A 23,759-nucleotide genomic window follows, 5' to 3' on the forward strand; every position below is an offset into this window, starting at 1 on the left:
TATTTTGCACTTCAAGGTAGGTCGTTTGCCAAGTTTTGTGCAGACGGGGCAAAACCATTTCAATGCCAACATGAATTGTTCAAACTGTGTTTGCGATACTAGAATGGGATGAGTCTCACAATTGACGAGTCCGGTCCTTTAACTTCATGTTTTGAATTAAGATGCGAACTCATGTGATATTTGAACCCTTCAAACATGTTTCAAAAGAGTTCTTTGTTGCAGGGACCACTGACTCACCAAATAAAAGGGTCAAAATAAGGGAACTTGAGATGTGAAGCGTAACCCCTGAAAACATTTTGACATAGAAAGTTAAGCTTTTAAGATGTAACAAGATGGGTGGGGTAGAAATTGAGACTTCGAGATGATAGGAAAAAGGGGCTTGTCAAGATGAAATCAAAGGGTCCATTTTCATCCCTCACAGGTGCAAAGTTCATGTCAGTCTTTACTGGCAATAATTGGTGTACATTTTAGAGCCATAACATACATAATGTTAGTCAAAGTAGGGTAGATTCGACCCTTGAAATATCGATAATGTTTCCCCTTAAGACCCTCTAAGCAAGCAAGATGAATGTGCAGTAAACGATGGTTAACTTGAACCCTTGGGCGACAATAAAGGGACGGGATAAAAAGGGCAAAGGGTGTACCCGGGACATTGATGAAAACGAAATCAAAGCCCTAATCAAGGCTCATGTACCCTGGACGAGCAAAGTTCAGCGGGAGCTTGACTGCCCCTTTCAAGGCGAGGTGACCTGAGGGCGTTCCAGGGATGCAGCTATCATAATCTGAAGATGCTCTGCGGCGGAGATCTAGCCATAACAATATGATATTCTTACTATCACAATAGGGAGATGCTTCGGTACTGCCCTGTCTTACGGGGTCACAGCCTAAGACGACAAACTCCACAGGGTCACGATAAGATTTCATTTTTCATAACGCGCTCTCAAAGGTCTGCATCCGTTATGAAGTGCTCACAGCGGCCGAGTGTCAGTATACTGAACGAAACGAATGAAAATATCTCAAAGTTACGGACAAGCCTTGCCGTAAGAGTGTTTGAGGTTGGCAAAATTAATGCTTGGATGAGTTTTTTCATAATTGAAGCATGCTTTTCCACCAAATTCAAACTTTCGGCATCATGACACGCAACACCCTGCACGCTAGAGTACACAGTCAAAGGAATGGCACACAGCCATACAACACCGGTCTGGTGATGGTATACAAGAGCGTACCTACCTGATTTTCAGGGTTGGCGAAGCCAGGGGAATGCTTAAAGGACGCATGTGATATGTGGTATAATGTAATCGAACCAAACCGAAAGGTAAACTCTCGACAACATTACAACGCAACCCCTATGACAATGGATGGTGCAGAAACGCATGCAACAGTACATCACTAATGTAAAGCACACTGTTAAGAGCAGGATGCATGTGTTAGGCAGGATGAGTTAGAATCAACCTGGTAAGGCTGGTCTGGCAAGAGAATAGTCAGGTCACATTTTCCGGTGATACGCTTACAGCAGCATATTTGTACATTTCATAATAAAGGTTTGGGCTTTTCAAATACCTATTTAGGGTTTGTTAGCCAACACATATATTCACCGCTCATCCAAGGAGTTTTTCAGAGAAATGAAAAAAGGTTTCTGAGCTTGTGAAATCCTTCCAAGGGAGTTTTATTTCCCTTAAAAGCCTCTATGAGGTGCATATTTGTGTTCGCTGGAAAACCCCAAACGCTTTCCCAAAAGCTCAAAACCCCTTATTTTTAGGAATATACGGTACCAAAAGTGTTTCAATGATGTCATTCATGTTCAGATCGAGACTGAGATGTCTGTGAAACCTGCTCGCCTCCATTCAGCCATTGTTTTACTCGGAGACCACGGCAAAGAAACACGCCAGAAGTCAGCCCATAAACGGCCCAGAAGACAGGCCAAAGACTGGTCAGAGGAGGGAGTCTCTTAAAGAGGTTGAATAGCGCCTCCAGAAGCAAGCAACAGCGCCACCCGTAGCAGAAATAAGCACTGCTTAGTGACGTCATGGTTTCCATATACGGCATCTCATTTGCATATTTTTACAACCTTATTTACTACGAGTTATAAATATGCCAGTAGCACGTGTATCATGCCGGGCGGCGCTGCCAGGTGTTTCCACTATGGGTTACATAATCGGCTACAAAGAGGCCAGTGTTCTAGTAAATGAAGTTAGCAATGATAGCGAAAGAATGTTAGTGTATGTTACGCAGTCAATAGCGATAGTAGTGAGTTGGAGAGAGGAGAAAATGGAAAATGGAGAGAATAGTAGTATGGATTTCGAGTCGCCGGTGGATTCTGGGCCGGTGGAGAGTATGGCAAGCCAAAGCGGAATTTATTCAAGACTTTAGAATTACCATTCAAGAAGTTAAATATAAGTTCAAGAAGGAAATATATGTTCAAGACTAAAATATGTTCAACCTTGAATCAAGTGTTTTCAACCTTGAATAAAATATGTTCAACCTTGAATAAAATATGTTCAACCTTGAATAAAATATGTCCAACCTTGAACAAAATATATTCAACCTTGAACAAAATATATTCAAGACTCACGTGACCATATTCAAGACGCACGTGACCACAAAATTGATGACGTAGAGCGTAGAATCTGTGGTACTTCCGATGCGTTCTGTTTCACGACAGGCATTGCGCATTTTGAACCTATAATTTGCCTGATATGTCTGTGAAACATGTATCGACTCTGACATTCACTCGGCATCCATGTCATGATGTGTAGGATTACAGTACATGTCAGGTGTAGGCGGCTAGGTACGTGTACAACCATGTGTCAAAACCTCGTGCGAACAATTCGAGCTCCGAAACGCAACACAAGTACCATGGGTTCGGGAAAGTCCGGACGCGGGTTCGGGAAAGTCCGTAAAGCATCAAAACATGAGCAACTACGTCATCAATTTTTGTGGTCACGTGCGTCTTGAATATGGTCACGTGAGTCTTGAATATATTTTGTTCAAGGTTGAATATATTTTGTTCAAGGTTGACAATATTTGATTCAAGGTTGACAATATTTGATTCAAGGTTGACAATATTTGATTCAGGATTGAACATATTTTGGTCTTGAACATATATTTAACTTCTTGAATAGTAATTCCACGGTCTTGAATAAATTCCGCTTTGGCTTGCCATAGGAGAGCGAGGCCCCTGATCCGAACAGTACAGAAGAAATGGAGCAGCATATTATCCAAGACTTGTTTGACAACCATGACGACTCAAGATATTTGCCAGAATTGCCGGCAATGAACATGAGTGAAGAGGAGATGGGGCCATTCCAGCCAAGTGACCTGTCACTGCTCATGGCGAATGTCGGAGCCTCTGAGACGCTGGTCTCGTCAGTACGCCAACGGCATTGAGGTGTCCCCGAAGGGTGGTGCAGGCCAAGACGTGAGACTAACACCGGCGCGGTGACAGCTGTAGCAGATGGAGCCACGCCACTAACATTTTTCAAGCATCCGAATGGTACCTTACAGATCCGCAAGGGGCGCGTTACCGAAAATGTTGCAAAAATCAATAACGTGATCGTAAATATTGTCATATTTTTCAAGATGAGAGTATGTAAATGATACGCAAACGATAAACCAATGAAAGGCCAGTATCTATTGAACCTTACAAGTAATTTGGGGGCCTTGAAACTCCTTATATTTATCAATGAAACCTTATTCCCGCCTAAGGTTTTGACCGGGCCGTCCAAAACTCCCCATTTTTTGGCGGGCCCTTTCCTTTAAGGAGCCTGCCTTGGTATTCGAGGGCGCTTTCTGTACGCTGTTTTGAAACATGCTTCAGTAACTTTTAAGGACTCTCATATCACTTCGGAATCTCACACGGGCATGAAACTCGACCGATGCGAAAAGTTAACAGCAATTTCAATATTTGCCAGCTTAACTTTTGAGCCTGGGGCAAGTCGAGATGAGGATAGTAGAGGCAGATTTACAAAGCTTCTAACAAGGTAAAGCCATAAGGTCAACAGACTCGAGTTATGAAGGCACGCCGTATTAAAATTCAAATTGTCAACTTAGTATTGGAATTAATTGATATAAAGGGCCAGGAGGGGCGATTTTGAGCGGAGGTGCGGTCCATTAGAATCTTGTGTCCGTCTCAATGTGTTCAAACTGAAAAGTACGTACGTTTCATATCAGCTGTGGGAGGCAAGTTAAGATGATACCAAGCCCCGTTTTTGATTTTGATTTCTTTTTTCTCACTTACCCTTAGAGGAGCGTCTCGTTATGTCAACTTTGACACAACGGCAGCGCGCGTCTCTTTATTTGAAGACCCCGCTATGTGGCTAAGGGACGCGCGACTTACAAACACACCCCGCCTGAAAACTTTATCAGTCACACGCCCTTCCATGAGACTAGTACAGTTTCCTTTGCTTAGAATAATATTTATTTTCGAAAAATATAGAACTGATTTTTTGCTTCACATGGGCCACCGGTGCGGGGAAACACTGGCATGCGTGAACGCTGGTTGTGCATGCTGTGTAGAGGTTGTCATCACAAGTTGATACCAATAAGCCTCAGGTCTCCAGTTTAGCTCCGACCTCCGGGTCACGATTTTAGTACAGAGACCCGCCAGAGCGGCTGAAAGGGTGGATGTCGTCCTGGGTGCCGACAAATGGTACCCAGTTTCGAGATCGACTGGACAATAAGCACCCTGGGTGCCATTACGCTAGACAAACAGCACCCAGCTTCTTTTTTCCTGGCTTACGGATCTTAGGGACGAGGACATTTCTTGCAATCTCGTTTTATCTCGCGCCGTGGTACTTGTGGCATTAGCAGTGCGCGAAATAAAAAAACAGATAAACAGAAAAAAACGTGTTTAGGCCTAAAGGTCTTTGGAAGCACATTCGGAGGATTTATTCAGAAAAGGTATATAGGAGGGATATATCCGGAACTTTAACACTAGGACACTCCACCGCGAAGCAGTCAATTAATATTCACCATGACTTACAATTATAACCCGCTTATTTCTGGTAATGCATGAAATAAGATGTAAGAAGGCTGTCGTAATCAACACTGACCATCCTAGGCCTAGACCTCAACTTTTGCTATTATTTGACCAGGTATGACTGATAAGCCTTCCTCCATAATAAGCTTTTGCTATCATGAATATTCACCATTAAGGTGAAGAGATACTGGGTGAATTTTTACAAGTCTGAAACCCAATTCATGAAATAAAATGACAACTGTTGTTTGCTAACTTGCATTAAGTATCAATTTGGCGTCAGTAAACAATGTTGAAGGTAAGAAAACAGTCTTTCCGGTTCACAAATCTTCGCCGGCATTGGTAGGTTTTTGGCAGAGAAAAATCAGAAGGTTTGCTTTTTCCTTGCACCAAAAAAATTCTTTCGTTACTCCGTATAATTAGGAAGATTTGTGAACCTGAAAGACTATTTTATTCATTCAATATTAGTTACTGACCCCAAATATATCTTTGATATAAGTTAGCAAGCAACATTCTTTATTTTATTTCACGATCCAGGTTTCGGACTTGTAAACATTTTAGAAAAAAACACCCAGTACCTCTGCCACGTAAAGTGGGCTTTTGTCTGGTGTTATAGTTCCGGAGATAGAGTACTGTATACATGTATCAAATGGTATACGGTACAAAAGTACAGGAAAAAAAGGTACAGGAAAAAAAGGTACGTAAATAAAGGTATCAAATCAATCAAAATGGGGGTATCCACTTATATGCACTGTTGCATAGAGATATTCACAGGACGAAAAACATGTACATGTATAATGTGCGCAGGCGTATTATGTGTTTGGTAACAATTGATTATGGTTTATAATAATTTTAACAGCCATATACATGTACATGTGTACTGCCATACTGTGTGTATCCTTTGATAGTTGTGCAATAAATGAATTACATTGAATTGAATCGAAAAACGCCAGTTGGCTTCATATGGGGACAACGCAAAGTGAAATGACAACGTCTCTGAACTGCATTGTCAATACGAACACTGAACGTTTGGATAATTTCCGATAGGCTTAAAATTCTCCCTTTGATATCATTTATCAAGATTATCGTATCCAGTTTCGCGTAATTTACGAAGGCCAAGAGAATTAGGCCTACTAACGCGGACGTGGCGGTACACGACCACCTCTACCAGGACAAATATAACATCACAGATCAATGCGCATACAAGTGTAATTTTCATCAGTGAAAAGGGGTCGATGGCGAAGAAGTAACCAGTTATCACTGGTACAAGACATGAGCCGAGTTCGCCTCCTGCGACCAGTGCCGCCGACACTTTATGCGATAATTTGAGATAGAAGTCGCTCCAGATGAACACCCCGGCGTACGTGGAACCGAATCCGCTGGACAACAACGTCGTCCCCACCCAGAGCGTGACCCACGTGGGCGCGCTCGAAACAAGGAAAATATTTGCAACCGTTATCAGGGCAAGGTTTACTAGCAGAACGGTCGAAGGTGTGAAATAGTTCGATGTTGCTATTCCTACGGTACTGAAGATGGCATATATCCCCCAAAAGTATGAAACCATCAGCGTCCCTTCTTGCTTAGTGCCATTCATCCCAAGAACAATGTACGCTGCCACCATCCCGTAGAAATTCAACTCCAAGCCAATCAGGATCATGATAAACAGAAACATTAGGCAGGCGGTGAAGATATAAGAGCACCCTGGTGGCACGATTGACTTCTTCTCTGTCGTATGTGGAGAGGATTCGCCACAGTCTTCGCCATAACGGCTGACTAGAGCGGACCCGCGTGCCAAACATAAACCAGAGACGCATGTGATAGTCATTATGATAAAGTACAGCGTCTCAATGTGAACATTACGGCGAGAGTCCCAATCTATCCCATTTGCTATGTCCACGTCGCTTCCATTCGGCGTGTTCGTTTCTGTGATAGTACTGTTGAAATGCTTCGCTCCTGAAAATGTTACTGCTCTGCTAGTTCCGTTGAAATGTTCGGCTGGGAGAAAAGGAATTGCTATCAAAGGAGAGACGGTGGCGCCTATGATAAAACATCCAATGACGGCGGCGAGGGGAGCTGGACTGCTCTCACCCCACATTTTCATAATGAAAAAGTTTCCGCCTGAAAATAACAAAAGAAAAGAATAGATTCTTGGATATTGTACTATGTTGTCCAAATAAATCATGGGGAAAGGAGCAGGGTTTATTCAGCTCTGGCCCAAGGAATCTCGTGAAATTTGTGTAGCTAATCGCTCCGTCCAATGCCGTTTTTGATATAAGCGTTTTCACTCTGCCCACGGAATGTTGCTACGAATGACAGGTTTTTTGACTATTCGGCCAAATATTGTGAAATTTTCTGAACCGAATGTGCTTTAAATGGCCATTTTTATCATTTGCCTTATCTAATCAACTCTAGAGTTAATTGACGAGAGTTCCAAACGCGGAATCAAGCAGACTATACATGCTTCCCGAAATTGGTGGCTTACATTGGAACTAACTTTTTCCCCCTTGTCCGTCATCAAAGGCATTCAACTGTGTTGGTCAACCATGACTATCTCCTTTGTCCCTTCACCATAAGGCCTAGTTTCCCCTTTTGACATCACTATTTCGGACACTCAGCGCCCCATTTCTGGAAAGGTGTATACTGTGCTGCTTTGAGGGCCGTCTGTCAGGGCAATGCAAATAGCCCTCGTAGCGGACATTTTGTTTGAATTCTGTCATGATCAGAAGGTCATCTACTGATGTCAGATTGATGTCGCGTGGACATGTGTAGCCTTCTTACCCGCTTCAGCAAATCCCATGCCAAATCCACTCACTGCGAAGGCTACGATGATCGAGGTCAATGATCGGCACCATGGAGCGAAACCAAAGGCAACGCCAGAAACTACGACGTTGATTCCAAACATTGCCGACCTCCACCGATCCATCACGACGAAGCCGAGCACGAAACAACCGAGGATTAGGCCGATTCCACGTGCACCGTAGATATAGGTGATCTTATCAACACTTGTGTCCACGATGTTTTGAAGACTGAGGAGGGTGGGTCCCGGGACCGAAAACATCAGGCCCTGTGAAACAAAAAGTGAAAATAGATTCAAATATGATGATAATTAGGGCAATTTGGGTGAACTGTTTTTGGGCCGATCGCTATATGATAACCAACCTTCGAAAAGTAGACGGTAGCCGCCATGACAGTGGCAAAGATTCGAGCCCTCTTTTGCATCTTCTTGTGCTGCATTTTGTCTCTTGTATGGTCCGCTAGCTGCATCACCTTGGATGAGACCCACACATCAGCAAAAACACTGTCGATGCCTTTTTCCCATTGGGTCATTCAAACTATGGCATAACCGATAGGAACTTATGCAACGCGTTTTTATGCAGGCACATATTGCCCGCACCTGGCTTGAATCATGACACTTCATGGAGGGGTCAATACATGCAGGCCTAAACTTGCAAGGGTCAAAGGACTGATTCCACAAGAACCAGTTTCCCGCTTCGCCACCGCGGCAAACACACGTCTAGGAAGCGTTAGTAACGTTATCAAAGGTTTGACGGCGCGAGAGGTTAATTTGATTTAGCAATTGCCCGCTGGTGCCGAGTGTAGTATATACTGCGGTGCCGACCAAATCAGGACTAGGAAATTATCTCAGCAACAAAATGCTATTTCTCAATTTCTTCATCTAAGTTCAGAATGATCGCAGAACTTTCACATGGACCTTGGCAGAACCACTCGGCTTATGAGCAGACAAAGCTTTCTCTGGCCTTAGGAGGAATGCGACCGGGTGCTTTCCGTGACTGCTTTGTGGCTAGTGGCGAGATTCTCTCATGGTCTATTACGCAGCTTAGAATAACATACCACTACACGATGCTGTTTTTCTTTCGGCCTTTTCCCACATGAAAATTCCCTGGAAAATCTCGGAGGAATCTTCATATTTGCCTATTTGTTGATAATTCAGACGCACTGAGTTGCTCTGTTGTGTTGCACTTTAAAACAGCAATCGTATTAATCTAGAGGTAAAAAGGATAATGGAAAAAAACCAAAGAGACAACCATCTCGGTAACAAAACCACCGTAAAAAAGACGTATTGCTATTTTGCAAAACCTGCTTGCGAAAATATGATAACCTTCTCATCAAGTTATATTAAAGTAATAGCGCCTGAACTGTTCCTCTGTAAGTTACATGTATACTGAAAACCCGATGTAATTTACACTGATGAAGATTAAAGGGAAGTGTTAAGATTTGATGACGAAAACGACAAAGATAAATGTCAGAAATAACGAAAGGGTCAACATTAAAATTGATTCGATATAAATCTCAAGCACTTGTTGTATCCAGGGTCGAAGGTGCAAAGAAAGGGTCACAAAAATTATTTGATGTTCATAAAGATACCAGCAGTGACTTGAACGAAGTGATGGTCACTCGATTTCTCGAGATGCGGTCGAGATTTCTGAAGCGTCACGGAACAGCAAGGCGAATAAAGGGGTCGCAAGACTTGATTTCTTTAGAGCTTGGCGACTGACTTTGTTCTCTCGGAACACTGGTCCAGGGTCCCTAAATGACCGAGTCTGGACACCTGGGTGCCATCATTTAAAGGTCATATTCGTCAGTGTATTGTATTCACGAGGCCCGAGAAAATTAGATTTAGACTTTGCTTTATTGCAGTAAATATCAACCCTAGCGCCATAAAACATGGCATGTATGATATTTGTAAATAAAAATGTATACAACATCTTTGTTAGAATGTATCTTTAAGTCGCATTAACAGATTAGAAACTCTCATCAATTCTAATTTACAATTTCAAACAAACTAGGTTTGCCTTTAACTACACATGACATTAGAAAACCTTTTGTGACTGACCATTTACATACATGCAGTTTCTGACCAGTCAGTTTCTATTTCAGTGAAAGTTAGTGATGTGGGGTCGGCCTGGCGATTAGATGGTATTGTGTTTCTCTTTCAATGATGGGGTGACTTGCTGGACCAGGGTGGTCATGCTTTCAGAAGCAGGTCATTTTGTGGAGACTCTTGCAGAAAGGACAAACAGTGATGTAAATATTGCTTGGTTGCTTAGTCAACGATCCCTAGGGGTATCCCTTTCGAGGGATCGAAGACATGGGACCCAAAAGAATGGTTGTGGACCTACAGGGTTGCACAATGGTAGCCAGCATGCCATAAACATGTTGTTTTGCTGTGCTTCCCTTATTCTTCAGGCGACTTGCGTCCATACTTTCAGCCTTTATAACATTAAATACGTGTACTTATTCAATGTCATAGAGAAATGTTGTTAAACTTTGGACGCAGCGGCGTGGCCTAGTCTCGCCACAGAAACTATATAAAATGACGAATTCACTGCCTCAGAAGTCAAATCGCAGTGGGTGGAATAGATTTTAGAAACTTTCATCGAGGTATCTTCTGTCGGCGTAGTTCTCCTCCAGACCTCGGGTTTCCTGTATCAGAACATTACCAATCACCAAATGATTCTCAGTGCTAATGGTGTCCAGGTTACATGGATGTAGTCCTCAGCTCATTTTTGCTTTAGAACTCAGGAATGTGACCAGATCACATTTACCAAAAGATAGTGGTGTAACACAACACTAGATTTTCTTAGCTAGTAGGGTAGGCCTAACCAATGCTCTTTCACAGTGTCAACTAAAGCTGGTCGAAGGCATCGGCTGCCGCGGCTGTGCAACATTACTGTTTGTGTACAATTACAGTTTAATGCCAAGAGATCAGCCAGATATATCTCAAAACACTAAACTTCGAGATTGGGTTTCAATATCAAAACTTTAAATAATAAACTCGAAACTCTTGGCGTTCGTGAAAAACGCCCATTTTAGCTTTACCACTCTGAGGCAGGTCCCCGCACCAGTCCATAACGGCAGTGACCACGTGCAGGTGCCGCACGCCCCCCACGTGGCCTGGGACCGCATGGCGGAAGGATCGAGGGGATCTCGTCAATGGCCGCCATTCCGACACTTGGCCGAGGTCACTCAAGGGTTTCCGGGGACTGTGTGGGAATGCCCAGTCCTTTTATCATCAATGGACCCTGATTTGACCCTACTGATTTGTTTGTAGACCTCCCTATAAAATGGGAAGGGATTTTACTGAAATTATTAGAAGATTTGCTGATGAGCAAGCAGATTGACCACGATATGATATTTTTAGAATACGAGAAAACTTGGAGACATTCAAAATTCATACCTGTAATTAGATATCAATGACAAAAAACGAAATTCTAAAACAGCCTTTTTGATCTTGAAACCTCAAAAATGCAAAGTTTATTTATTCCAAATTTAAAGTGTTTTTCATATCGTGGCCAAAGGTACAAATTTGAACTCAGGAATGTGACCACATCATATTTACCAAAAGATAATGGAGATTATACTTCGGGTAGGCCTATAACCAATGCTGAGAGTTACGATACTCTTTCACGGTCGGTGTCAACTAAAGCTGTCGAGGGCTGTGTAACTAGGTCAGCCAGGTAATATTGGCCAGATCTATCTAAGAAACACATCACCAAGAGCTTGATTGGTGACTAAGAAAACTTAAATTGTGGATACGCATAGCGAAATATCGAAACGCAGGTTATGAGCCAGATCAAACTAACTGGAGACCATTGTTTTTTTGTGTCAGTTGATATCGGGTTTTCATCTTGGACGAAAAACGTATTAAGGCCATGTTTTCTCACCCTATAAGTGAGGGGTTTTCACGCAGGGTCGTTAATTATGCTAACTTTTACGACCCTGACAACTCCAGCACCGTGAGAATGACATAGGGCAGCAAATACTTCAAACCTCACACAAATTGCTTGAAAGATTACACCCATTTTCAACCCAAAGTTAAATAACCCCTTTTCTCATCATGACATTTTCTTTAATAGGGAAATATTTCATGATCGATTTCTCTTTAGCAGTTCATTTGCAGGTTAATTGCTTTGTTGAGATTGTCCTTTTATTACTCGTGAAGTTTTCTCTTCAAAAATGGTCAGCGCTGGATCAGATTTCTATCGACCAAAAAGGTCATCGTAAACCTGCATCATCTCGTGTGCAGGGAATACGCACAGTATGAACCGCAATGTAACCATACCAGCTTATGGCCACTGGAGTCGAGGTGAAGTGGAACCTGTTGAGCCGGTTCGCAGACGACAACCTCGTTTTCGCACGCGCTGAATATAAACAAACTGTCGCCTGGAAAACGCGCGTATTAGGTCACATCTCGGGCGAAAAATAACAAAGGTTTTTCGGCTGGATGACTCATCTTCACATCTCAAGTCAATGGGTAGTGTCTTGTCCAGGAATTGTCATCAATAGGCCGGGATAGGGTTTTCAATTTGATAATTTTTCTGTTTGAATCGGGATATTTTTCAACCAGATTCCTTTGAGAATGTATGGATGTGACATTTTTAGACAACAAATGAACAATCCGATTTATTATGAGGACATCTGGATTTTGAATAAGTCGTTGTGAATTTGCGTGATTCCCACGCGAAGCCTATGACCTTGGTCACTTCCTGTGAAGGGTAAATAACTGTACATCACATTTCTTTGAAGAATATATCAAACGTAATTGAAATTTGATTTGAATGATATTTGTGTCGCACGAATTGAATCTTAGGACAAGGAAAGTCATTTCACTTCTAACAATTGTGAGATCGGATTTTCTCGAAGTGAAGACATGGTCATTAGAATACCTGACCCATAATCAAAAAATATTCTAAAAACTATGCCAAATTCAGCTACAAGGAAAGCATCAGAAAGGGTTGTTTCTCGTATCGAGCCATTAACCAATATCAAAAGCGTAATCGCCCCGGAGATCAAAATCCTAAACTCGGAGCATCCTCGGTTCCGAGCATCTCCTTTCCCCGAGGTCAGAACCCCTACACAAGCGAAGCGAAGGTTTGCGTTCGATTTAGCAATACTGGGCCTGTTGTTGACACTGATCTTGCTCCGTAATAGCTCTGCTAAAATAGCAAAGACAAGCGCAAGGCCTTCATATAATCATCCCAATCAAGACTTTCTATTGATGTCAGCCTACTGAATTGTTTTAATGTAAAACTCCGACTAATATGTCCCCAAAGAGGCCCAGATCCAACATGTCAGTGAAATAACAACTGAATTGGGTATTTGAAACCAGGGAGCAGGTTTAAGCCAAAACGTGGTTTCGGGGGATTCGGAACTCAGGACGCGGGATGCTCGGAACCTCATATCATGCTCTGAGTTTAGGATTTTTGATTCTCCCCGTTGGTATTGATACCATAGTTGAAAACGATTTTCAGAAAAAGGTCATTCTATACTGTTTCATGCTAGACTGGCACAAGATGTCTCAATTCTCCACATGTCTGATTTCTTCCGTCATGGCTCTTTGATTTGACTAATTTTAGAAATTATACATCATCGGGTCAAAACCAAAAATTCTGACTGCATCTCACTTTTCTGGCGTTTTCCTCGACTTTCGATACTAATCGGGTTGTGTGGGGCATTAAAGGCCCTGCCCAACAATATTTTCGACCCAATGTTTCAGTAACTGTGATGTGGTTTACAACACAAGTTGTCCTTTTCCCAATTTTTCGATCAGTATCAGAGCCACGGGAATATATTTGCAAACATTTTTATCTGAGAGGTTGGATTCTTAAGTGTTCCTTCTAGACCCTGAATGCCAAGGGGTTAATTCCCAGGGTTTATTTACTCAACAATTCAGACAAGAAAATAAATCAAAATGACCGTGTCACGACGTCTCAGCCTCCAGCCATTCTCAATCTCAGTAACACCTCTTTAAACCCTAAATAGCCTATTCGGAAACAGGCATTTTAGCCGCAATTTACTCTTGTTATTTTGCCGCGGCCATTACGGTTGTGTGCCTCGGTGTGTCTACCAGCGTGGGAAGATTCCACCCGTGCCGGAATGCCGTCACGGTCTTCGCCCGCGGGTATACGATTGCGCCCGTGCGAGGCCGCCAGAACAATGGGATGATACAGCCAACAAAGAATCAGTTGCTGGAGAATTGTCACCGTATCTGTCTAAATTGTCAAATCTCTGTCCTTTGTCAAGTGTCTCGATCCTTCTTCCTATTCTTCAAGTATCTTTTGGTCAGATTGTCCAGCTTTTGCGGATTGTCCTCAAAACTTTAATAGGCTGCAGCGGCGATTGTCCAAGATGCGCCGAAATGGCTCGCATTTTCTAAATGAACATCTCGGTAACTGAAAGCCGCTACTTTCACGATTGTCCTCAGTGTCAGGTGTTTGAGAAATATGGCTGGGTGAATTTCCACGTCTGAATAATTTCGTCAGACTTTAAAAATTACGTTTCTGAATGCATCCATCTCCAAAGAGCTAGATTTCCAATGACAAAGGTCTATGGGTACGCAAGACAAAGTTACAGAGACATGTTTTATCATGGTCCATGTCTTCAGGTGAAAGGGAATAAACAATGGCGTGTTTTTGGTTGCGAATACATTTTTTGCCAGTGCTAAATTGAGCAAGAACACTGGATTACAATATACACATTATACATTACACATCAATGAGTTGTAAATGTGGTCATTAACACTTATGATATTTTCTCGGATCCGCTGGTAAAGGTTCCAGTACTGGTAATCAGAAGATTAACTTTATAAAGTCACCCGAGTTTAGATGGTGTTCATAATCTGATATTAACTACAGTAGAGGTTATCATCCGAACCCTATGTAACATTTTTGGTCTCGGATTTTGTTTTTTGCCCGTCTTTCAAGTCTTTACTCGAACAAATAGATCACTACACACGTTAGAATGTTAGCAAGAAATGCGCGAAGTCATGTGACGGACAGTCTGGGGTCCGGGTTCAACAGGCAGCTGGTTGCAACTTGCTGCGCCCCCTGTGCTAAAACGGTGGAACTACGTCTCCCAATGGATGCGACATTGTCTCGTGATGAAATAATTTTATTGCTGCGACTGTGACGTAGCCACCACACCATGACGACTGTAATTAGAACACGCTTGGCGATCAGCTAAATCACAATCAATCGTGATGTCATTGCCATGGCGACGTCGCACCTCGCAGAGACAGAAATCGCTTTTTTTAGGAGTGCTTAAGTATGCGATGCCTCAATCGCTATTAACATTTCCGCAAGGTTCCTGATATTATGGAAACGCTTTATAACGATTATGGGTAGCCGGAAATTGACAAAAGAGAATAGCAATTGACAATAGGGAGCCGGGGTGGATTAACGGCTTGGACTCTCGACTGGCGGTCAAGAGGTCCCTGATTCGAACCCAACAATGGCGGCGTGAGACCAGAGGCAGGTCTATTTCTATTTTCATTGTCCACGACAGAAATTTATCGCGGCACGTTCGATTTCTCCTCGGAATGAACTGTTGAATCCGGTGGGACAGAAACTGCTATGAACTGTAGATTAGAATAAGCTTCGGATTGTAAACAAAGTCCTCGTATGGATCACGCTACAGTTTAAATGACGTATTGTATGCTACGATTTCTCCCGTAAACTGCAACAGCCCAAACACTGAACTGGCGATGCATCATCTGTTAGAAAACCTAAACACTTCTTCTTGGCAAATCCTCGCCGCAGTGAGGAAGCTGTCAGTAAGATCTACGGTTCGTACAACGGCCTTATTAGTGAAAGTTGTCTTCAGTTTGAGGCTGGGATCGCTTGATTGGCCATGACTCAGAGAGGTTAGCGAGGCTCGGAGAGGTTGCCGCTGGTTCCACAGGGTGGGCACTGACAACCCATGCAGAGTACTGGTTACATTTTGCCCGCATCCACCTATTAACGACTGAGTCAACTTACACAAATCAGTTGATCACAATAATTTGCATATTTCAGTGGTAACAGCTTGCAAGAAGCAGCTAAATCAATAGATTATTGACCGACAGGCCTGCCAAGTCATGTATAGGCCTGTGGATGAACGACAGTTACAACACATGGCATGAGTGGCTTGGTAGAGCTGTCAGGGTTGGACGTTATAGAAAAAAGAATTGACTCGGTTTTCACTGGTGTAGATGATCGAAAGAGGATAGTCGCATCCATTTTGAGGATTTGATCCTTTTATTTGGACTACACTTGTATCAAAAATAGTCTGAGGTCCTGGAACGATAATCTTCGTGGAGTTGGAAGGTAGGTTTCTGAACATAAGTACACAAATCATTTTCAGCGTATCTTTCAAGTTTGAAACTGACGGACAATGGCCAGGGAAGCTCATGTATTGACGGCAAACTGCAAATCGCGTCTCTCAATTTCATGTAGAATTGCCGTATTTCTCGAATGACCTGCGATTTTGAAACCGTACTTTTACTTGATGCTTCGATGATATTGTAGATAAATATCAATGGTGATTTTGTGTTCGTAGCTATGCTCGTAGGCTAAAACAAAGGAGTTTGCTTCAGATACACGCTTTGGCATCTGACCTATACATTGTAATGTACATCACCCCACGTGGTATTGACAGTGTCACACTGTCAGTCTCGTCTTGAAAACATAAATTTTGGCTTCACTGAAGGAATCATTCTGCTCTGACAATGCTGAACCCCCAAAATCCGGTTAGTTGTTGAAGCAGGGATTGATAAAAACCAAACTTTAAAAAAATCCGACCAGTAGTTCACCCTCCAGAGCCCTAATGGTTGCGGACATAACATTTACCAATGGATTAAAAGTCAATTCATTGTTCAGCAATCGAAGTGGCTGACAGCTGTTCCTACATCCTGAAGTACCAATATCAACACTGGCCTACAATCACACCACTGCGCATGTATATAATGAATAAAGTACATGTAATTGTAACCACTCCATTTTGTCAAAGTGATATTTAGTCAATATCCCTTTCATTTTAGGAGAGAATGTACATGTACATCACATGATAATGACTTGCATTGTCCCTTCAGGTGCTGTGGCTTACGGAGATTCGGCGTGCCAGGCTCGCTCTGACACCGTGCAGCACATTAGTTTCAAACAGAAGTTTACAATTGAAAGTGTATGTCGTTCTGGCCAAAGGTAGTCGAACTCAGGGATGTGAACAGATCACATTAAAAGATAGTGTTGCACAAGGCTAGGTTAACCTAAGGATAGGCCTCACCAATGCTCTTTCACGGTGTCAACTAAAGCCGGTAACTATGACACCAGCTGCCCAGGGCTGTTTATATTTTGTGATCACACTATTTATATTTTGTGATCACACTATTACAGTTTAGTGAGATCTATCTGAAAAACACTTAAGCATGTGTTTGATATCTATTTTTTTACGTTTTCAGGATCACAGCCCATAATCAAAGATGACGTCTAAATCAGGGGAACACACGAAATGTAGTGCCTTCTGCGAGGCCCTCTGGCACAAGGTTACTCGAACCAAAACTCTCGGGTCGGACCTCATGACAACACCCCTGAAACGATGCCTCACCACGCTGGAGGTGACATTCTTCGGAATAGGGCAGATGGCGGGAGCTGGGATATACGTCTTGACTGGTGCGGTAGCGAAACAAAAGGGCGGCCCTGCGACACCTCTCTGCTACCTCATAGCAGGTTTGGTGTCCTTTTTGTCGGCGCTGTGCTACGCGGAATTCGGCGCAAGGGTACCTAAAGCAGGATCGTCCTACACGTACGCTTACGTCACTGTCGGCGAACTTTTAGCATTCATCATTGGTTGGAATATTCTTCTCGAACATTGCATCACTACCGCTGCAACTGCGCGTGCGTGGAGTGGTTCCATGGACACCTTATTAAATGGTGCCATGAGTAATGGCACCATGGACGCGGTCGGGAGAATAAATGTTCCAGGGTTTGCAAAATATCCCGATTTCGTTGCGACGGGGTTGATCATTCTGTTGGCAGTTCTAGTCATCTTGGGAGCCAAGGAATCGGTGACCTTCAGTGTGGTGATCGCCATTTTGAATATTGCTATCAGCGTAATCATCATAGGAGCGGGTATGTCCCGGGCTAACATTGCTAACTGGGAAAACAAGGACCATGGCGGCTTCCTGCCCTTTGGAACCGGTGGCCTTCTAGGGGGCGCGGCGATGTCAGTTTATGCTTACACCGGATATGACGCAATATGCATCGCAGGCGAGGAGACAAAAAATCCTGCAAAATCTATGCCGATTGCAAATGGCGTCGCGATGTCTTCAGTAATGGTGTTGTACATTTTGCTCGCGTCGACTCTGACTCTCATGATACCATATTATCAAGTTGACCCTGACGCGGCTTTCACAGTCGCCTTCAAGGCTCTGGGAATGCCATGGGCGGAGATTCTGGTGACTGTTGGTGCCCTGGTCGCTATTACCGGGACCTGCCTCGGAAACATGTTCTCAACCTCCCGCTCCGCCTACGCGATGGCCAGAGACGGAATCCTCTTTGAGATAGTTTCATACGTCCACCCGAAGACCAAGACACCAATCGTTGCAATAATCGCCTTTGCTGTGATCGCAGGGACTTTAGCTATGGTCTTGGACGTTGGCCACTTGGCAGAGTTCGTCTCAATCGGGACCCTTGTGGCGGTGTCTGTGGTTTCCGCGTGTGTGATCGTACTACGCTACCAGACTCTCGAACAGTGCCAATTCGAATTGAAAGTGAAAGCAAAGCCACATGAACCAGGAGACGAAAGTCAACAGCTTGTTGACGAGGAAGCAAAGTTTAAGAACTTAGGAGAGCTGAAACCACGCTTTCGGAATGTTCCGATTCTGCGTGACTTGAAGCCAGGCAAAGGGCCGGTCATTGCCACGGGTGTTATGATGGCCTTCATGGCGGCGTTCGCTCTGGCCTCCTCCTTCGCGGTGAGGAATGCCGCTCATGTTGCCTGGTGGTCATACATCATCATGATACTCAGCGGCGTGGGACTTGCTAGTAGCTTTGCCGTGATCTGCATGCATAAACAGAACCATTACTTCCAGACATTTCAGGTAGGAATCTACCAAAAGACATGGGTCCACTTTAACAAAAAACACCAGCTGTTTTATTGTGGCGTAACAAAGCTTGGGGTTTAACAAAGCATAGTCAGTCACAATCATATCATTACACAAGCCCATTCATTTCCCAGTTGTTCTTCTTCTCCGATAGCAGATTTGCTAAGAGGCAGCAGGCGGAAAACTAAAGCCAGCTTGACGCCAGCATTTTAGTGAAGAGCAATTTTGTACAATCGATCCTACCGTGCTTTCTGCTGAAATGCTTCATGGTACGCTTCCCTTTTGGTTTCGTACCTTTTGGTTATTAGAATTCACCCAGTGGTGAGGTTTGGGAATGTTGATGTTCCACTTTTTGCTATTCACAATGGCGGGAAATTTGAATAAAACCAGATATACTCTGGAACCAGACGCAGTTTTCTCGGGGTTTCGACGGAGGCTGAAATTGTCAGTCCTCGTGGAATGAGACAGTTGCCGGGATTATTCTAATGCTCGATGGAAAAATAATCAATTATCGTATTTCTGTTACTGCAACAGAACTTTGTTCGTCAGCATAGAATATCATACTAGCATAAACACTCAAACCAGTTTGATATTAAACAATATTGTGCTTGCATAAAAGGTCATCAATTGACAAAATAAGTGTCATTGTTCAAAGCATTTGTAGTTTAATGCGATCAAACTACGTCATCACTGATCGGGGATTGTAAATTTTAACTTGCCTCTACGACATCAAACAAAGCTTCCTCTATTCCTTTTCAATTGAGAACTTCTGTGTGTTATTATTTATTCGATATGACACATACCATCTATTTTTCTTCAGATGCCCCTGGTACCCTTTCTGCCATCCCTGAGTATGTTACTGAACATCGGCCTGCTGATGCAGATGTCATGGCTAGCGTGGGTTAGATTCCTCATCTGGATGCTTATTGGTAAGTTTCCAGGAGCTTTGATCAAGCTCCTGGAAAAAGAGCAGTTTTTCTGGTTTTCACCTACTCAACAAAATATGTTTTCTGAAAAACTCCAATCAGACGATACTGTATGTCGTAGATTACCGGTCCCCTATGGTTTATTTGACCAGCGCTGTTGTGCCCGGCCTTTGCTAGGTAACCATAGTGTCCATATTGTTGTTTAGGCCTCGGCCAATCTGGGCCGTGCTTTGTTTAGGCCTCGGCCAATCTGGGCCGTGCTTTGTATGTTCTTGGTTACATATTCCATGAGCACAATTAACTCGGGGCATTTGCCACTACTCTGTTGGAACAGGAACCTCGTCTTTTCGTCCCTTTTATTTTACTTTGATTTATCACGATGTGGAATCCGTGAAACTGTATGCCTGATGAACGGGTTTCGGTATTAGTAATTGACTTTTTCTTTTTTTGGAATTTTCTATTCCATCTGAAGTTCTTAGGAGCAAAGATACCTTGGTTGATATTGATAGACATTATTTGCTTTGCCTGTATATTTATATACCATTATGAAAATTAACGCATCTGAAAAATGTAGCAGATATGGTATTGGTAACTCGTTCTGCCAATAGAGTTCATTCGCACATGATGGCCAGAGACCTCTATTAAAACCTGTGTACATTACGTGCACATTGCTGTGCATAAGTTTTGGTAAAAAAAGTACACATTGGACCAATCAATCTGCACAAAATTTTATACATGTCAAGAAGAACCCTTTGCCAATAGCATAATAAAGTTTAAAAACATTCCAATACCGATTGCCTGAGAAAAAGCGATTTCCGTACACCATATCCATCAAAACGTCACTGGCGCATTGATATGGCCCTGTCAAAATACAAGTTCTAAACTGACCAGTGAGACCACATTTTCTTGAATATATAATCAAAAAGCATATTTCTGTGATGGCCTGACTCTGTAGATTAAGAATCAACCACAGTTTGAGAATTAATTCCTCTTTGGTCCATCCCAGCCATGTATTTACCACAACTTGACATTTTGATAAGCTCTGTGCCACATTTCCGGTCGTGGATGAATACATGTCTCTGCCCTGATTATGTATTTATGGTAGAACCTTGAATTTTACCTTTCAGGATTCCTCATATATTTCGGTTATGGTATCCGACATAGCAAGGAGAACATTAGCTCGGACGATCAGCCAATGGGGCCGACCAGCATGGAGGGGTCGTACCAAGCCGTGGAATCATCTGGTGATGGCACCCCCTCCCGGCCAGATGCGGAAACTAAAGATGAAGGATCAACTGAAGAAAAGCATAATGGAAATGCGAAGAAGACAGAATAATGCAACATTAGAATGGCAAAAACAAATTGGAGTGCATAAAGGCCGTGTAGCAGCAGGGAATTCCAGGGGGGAGTGCTTTCCCCCTTTATTATGAATTTGATTTATAGTAGACTCCATGGTTTACTTTTCAGATTCCTCATCTATTTTGGCTACGGAATCCCACTCCGGAGGTAGATTCGCTATTATCAAAGTTTTGTTTTTATTCCTGTCCAGCTGAAAAACAAAATATGTTTCGCAAAATTCCCACCCAGAAAGGGTCAATAAATTGTTGGTGTAGAAAGGATTTCGCGCCGATTTCGCGCGCTACTTCAATGATATGACTGATGACGTCACCGTGCTTTAGAAATAGAACCACTATGACGTCAAATATCGTAACGTGCATAGATTAGTCCGTCTTCATTTCGTTTCTGCTTGTTACATTATAATTACCATAATCAGATATTAACACTCTTCACCCTGCCCATCAGTCAGGGGCATATTTGCGGTGGGGAGCAACATAAAATTTGTCTAAAAGGCTTTGTGTACCTCAAAATCAAAATTATTTATTATTGTTTTTCAAATAGATCTGGCCAAAGGCACTTGGCTGACCTCTTTTCAGTGAACTGAATACTGTGATCACAAATACGGTGTAGTAATGTTACACAGCCCTGGGCAGCCGGCTTTGGTTGATACAAGCTATACTTTCTTCAGCATTGGTAAGGCCTACCCTGATAAAGATATATTAGATAATCTAGTGTTGTGTCACACCATTAAATACGGCGAAGATGACTTCAAATGCTAATATCAATTATCAGCCACGTGAAGTGTGCTCTATAAATATTTTAATCATGTGATACATCTAATGCATAATAAACATGTTAGAAGAATAACATGTGTCTTGTTCTTATTTTCTGGTGCGGTTGGCTATCGTATGCTTACCATGTTTTAATAACAGAACGTTACATCGTTAGAGAAAGAACTCGAAAGAATCTACCACCAAGATGATTAGGATTTTGTTCGAATTCAGTGAAAAATTTCATTTGAGGTGCTGGGCCCAATTGTTCAAAACAAGGTTGTCACTAACGCTGGCGTTATCCCAATTAGTCATCAAGTCTAAGGGCTAAACTTAAGGAGATAACGCCAAGTTAAGCTACACCAGCGTTGGTGACAAGAGTTGTTTTAAAAAGTCGGACCCAGGCTAACTATATTGACGAATACTGGGCCGAGGATGCCGTGCCGGCGAAGATGCCATCGCCTGAGCTGTGGCAGGTACACGATTACAGTTGACTGAAAAATTTCGGGTTCGGGTTATGAAGTCAAGGATCCCGTTGAAGACGGCAAGAAAAAGGCAGCCTCTGCCAGTTGGCTTTGGTCACGCATGAAACGCAAAAAGTAGCGGAGACCAGTGTTCCTTGGCTAGGTTTCGGTGGAATATACCAAGGTAAAGTCAAGCCTCTGGTCAGTAAGAACAGAGGCTCCAGAAATTGGCAAGAGCAAGTCGACATCAGCTAGGACAGAAGTTGGCCAACAAAGCGCGGGTGTTTCATGAACTACAGCTTCATATAAGAACCAATTTGAATACACATTTCGCCTTATTTGGGCACTTTATTGTTCAGTTGCAGGTTATCGCTAAGATAACAGGTAAAATGGCTTGCTTGTTTACTGTTGAAATAAGTTAATCTGAATCACCGCCTATAAAACCGATAATATTCCCAACTAATGTTACTCTCCATAATCGGGATTGTTTGTTTGGAAAACCGTTTTTCGAAAATGCCTAAAGTATTCCTCAGATTCATTTAATTTTAACGGGTTGAAACGCCAAGTCTGTAAAAATAGGCCAAAAGATATTAGGAGTTTTAGTTATATGGTTCCTGGAGGACTCGCCGGATGAGAGGCTAGGGATTATGTCAAAAGGCGAACCTGCGGGGAGACAGGCAAGGCCTTGGCGGTCCAAACTGAGTGGATGTGAAACTGCTGGTAAGCATGACTTTATATCGCCTCGGACCTTTCGCGACAATGTCAACCTCTTTTCTTTCGCAGGCTTCTTTACTTTCAACATTGTTATAAATGTTGGCCAGTGCAGATGCACAATCATGTACTTATTTTATAATCAAGACAACAACTGCATTTTTTTAATTTCATGGTAAGTACGCTAGGTTTGTTGCGTGATATATCTCGAATATATACAATGAAAGAGTCTTTGATCGTCCATTCGAAGGTTAGAGTTATGTACCGCTGGTGATAGTCCTATATGACTTGACACCATTTCGCGTTATTGTTGTTGTCTCTCAAAGATTGGGGAAGCTGTGGAAAAATTTAACGCATTGCCACTCATAACAAGGTCCATTAACCCTGTCACGCCAAGCGAGGGAGTGCAGAGCTGAGTGTGGTTTCATTTTGTTCGTCTTGATGATATCTTTTAACCGAAGTAATAAAAATAACCCCCGTTTTCAAACGCATTTGGCCTTTTACGATTCCAAATTCTTAGCGTTGATTAATTTTTAGTATTGTTCACAACCGACACAAAATGGGAAATTTCAATCCGAATGCTAAGAGAATTCAAACTTTGCAATACTGATCAACATTGGTTATTTCAACGGCCTTTATCCATATCCTTAATTTGCTACTCACAATATTGACCAGTGTTACATAATCTGTACAAAA

The 23,759-nt window shown here is 42.7% G+C and overlaps 1 protein-coding gene across 1 annotated transcript; it reads left to right on the plus strand.

Moving 5' to 3' along the window:
- Positions 1-15,902: 15,902 nt before the first annotated feature.
- Positions 15,903-21,941, plus strand: LOC135496753 (cationic amino acid transporter 4-like). The gene is made up of 4 exons (XM_064786237.1): positions 15,903-16,080; positions 17,211-18,851; positions 19,675-19,783; positions 20,908-21,941. The coding sequence occupies exons 2-4, from the start codon at positions 17,232-17,234 to the stop codon at positions 21,114-21,116; spliced, it is 1,938 nt and encodes a 645-aa protein (XP_064642307.1). The 5' UTR covers positions 15,903-16,080; positions 17,211-17,231; the 3' UTR covers positions 21,117-21,941.
- Positions 21,942-23,759: the final 1,818 nt, after the last annotated feature.

The sequence above is a fragment of the Lineus longissimus genome, chromosome 12 (assembly GCF_910592395.1).
Source record: "Lineus longissimus chromosome 12, tnLinLong1.2, whole genome shotgun sequence".
Lineage (NCBI taxonomy): Eukaryota > Metazoa > Nemertea > Pilidiophora > Heteronemertea > Lineidae > Lineus > Lineus longissimus.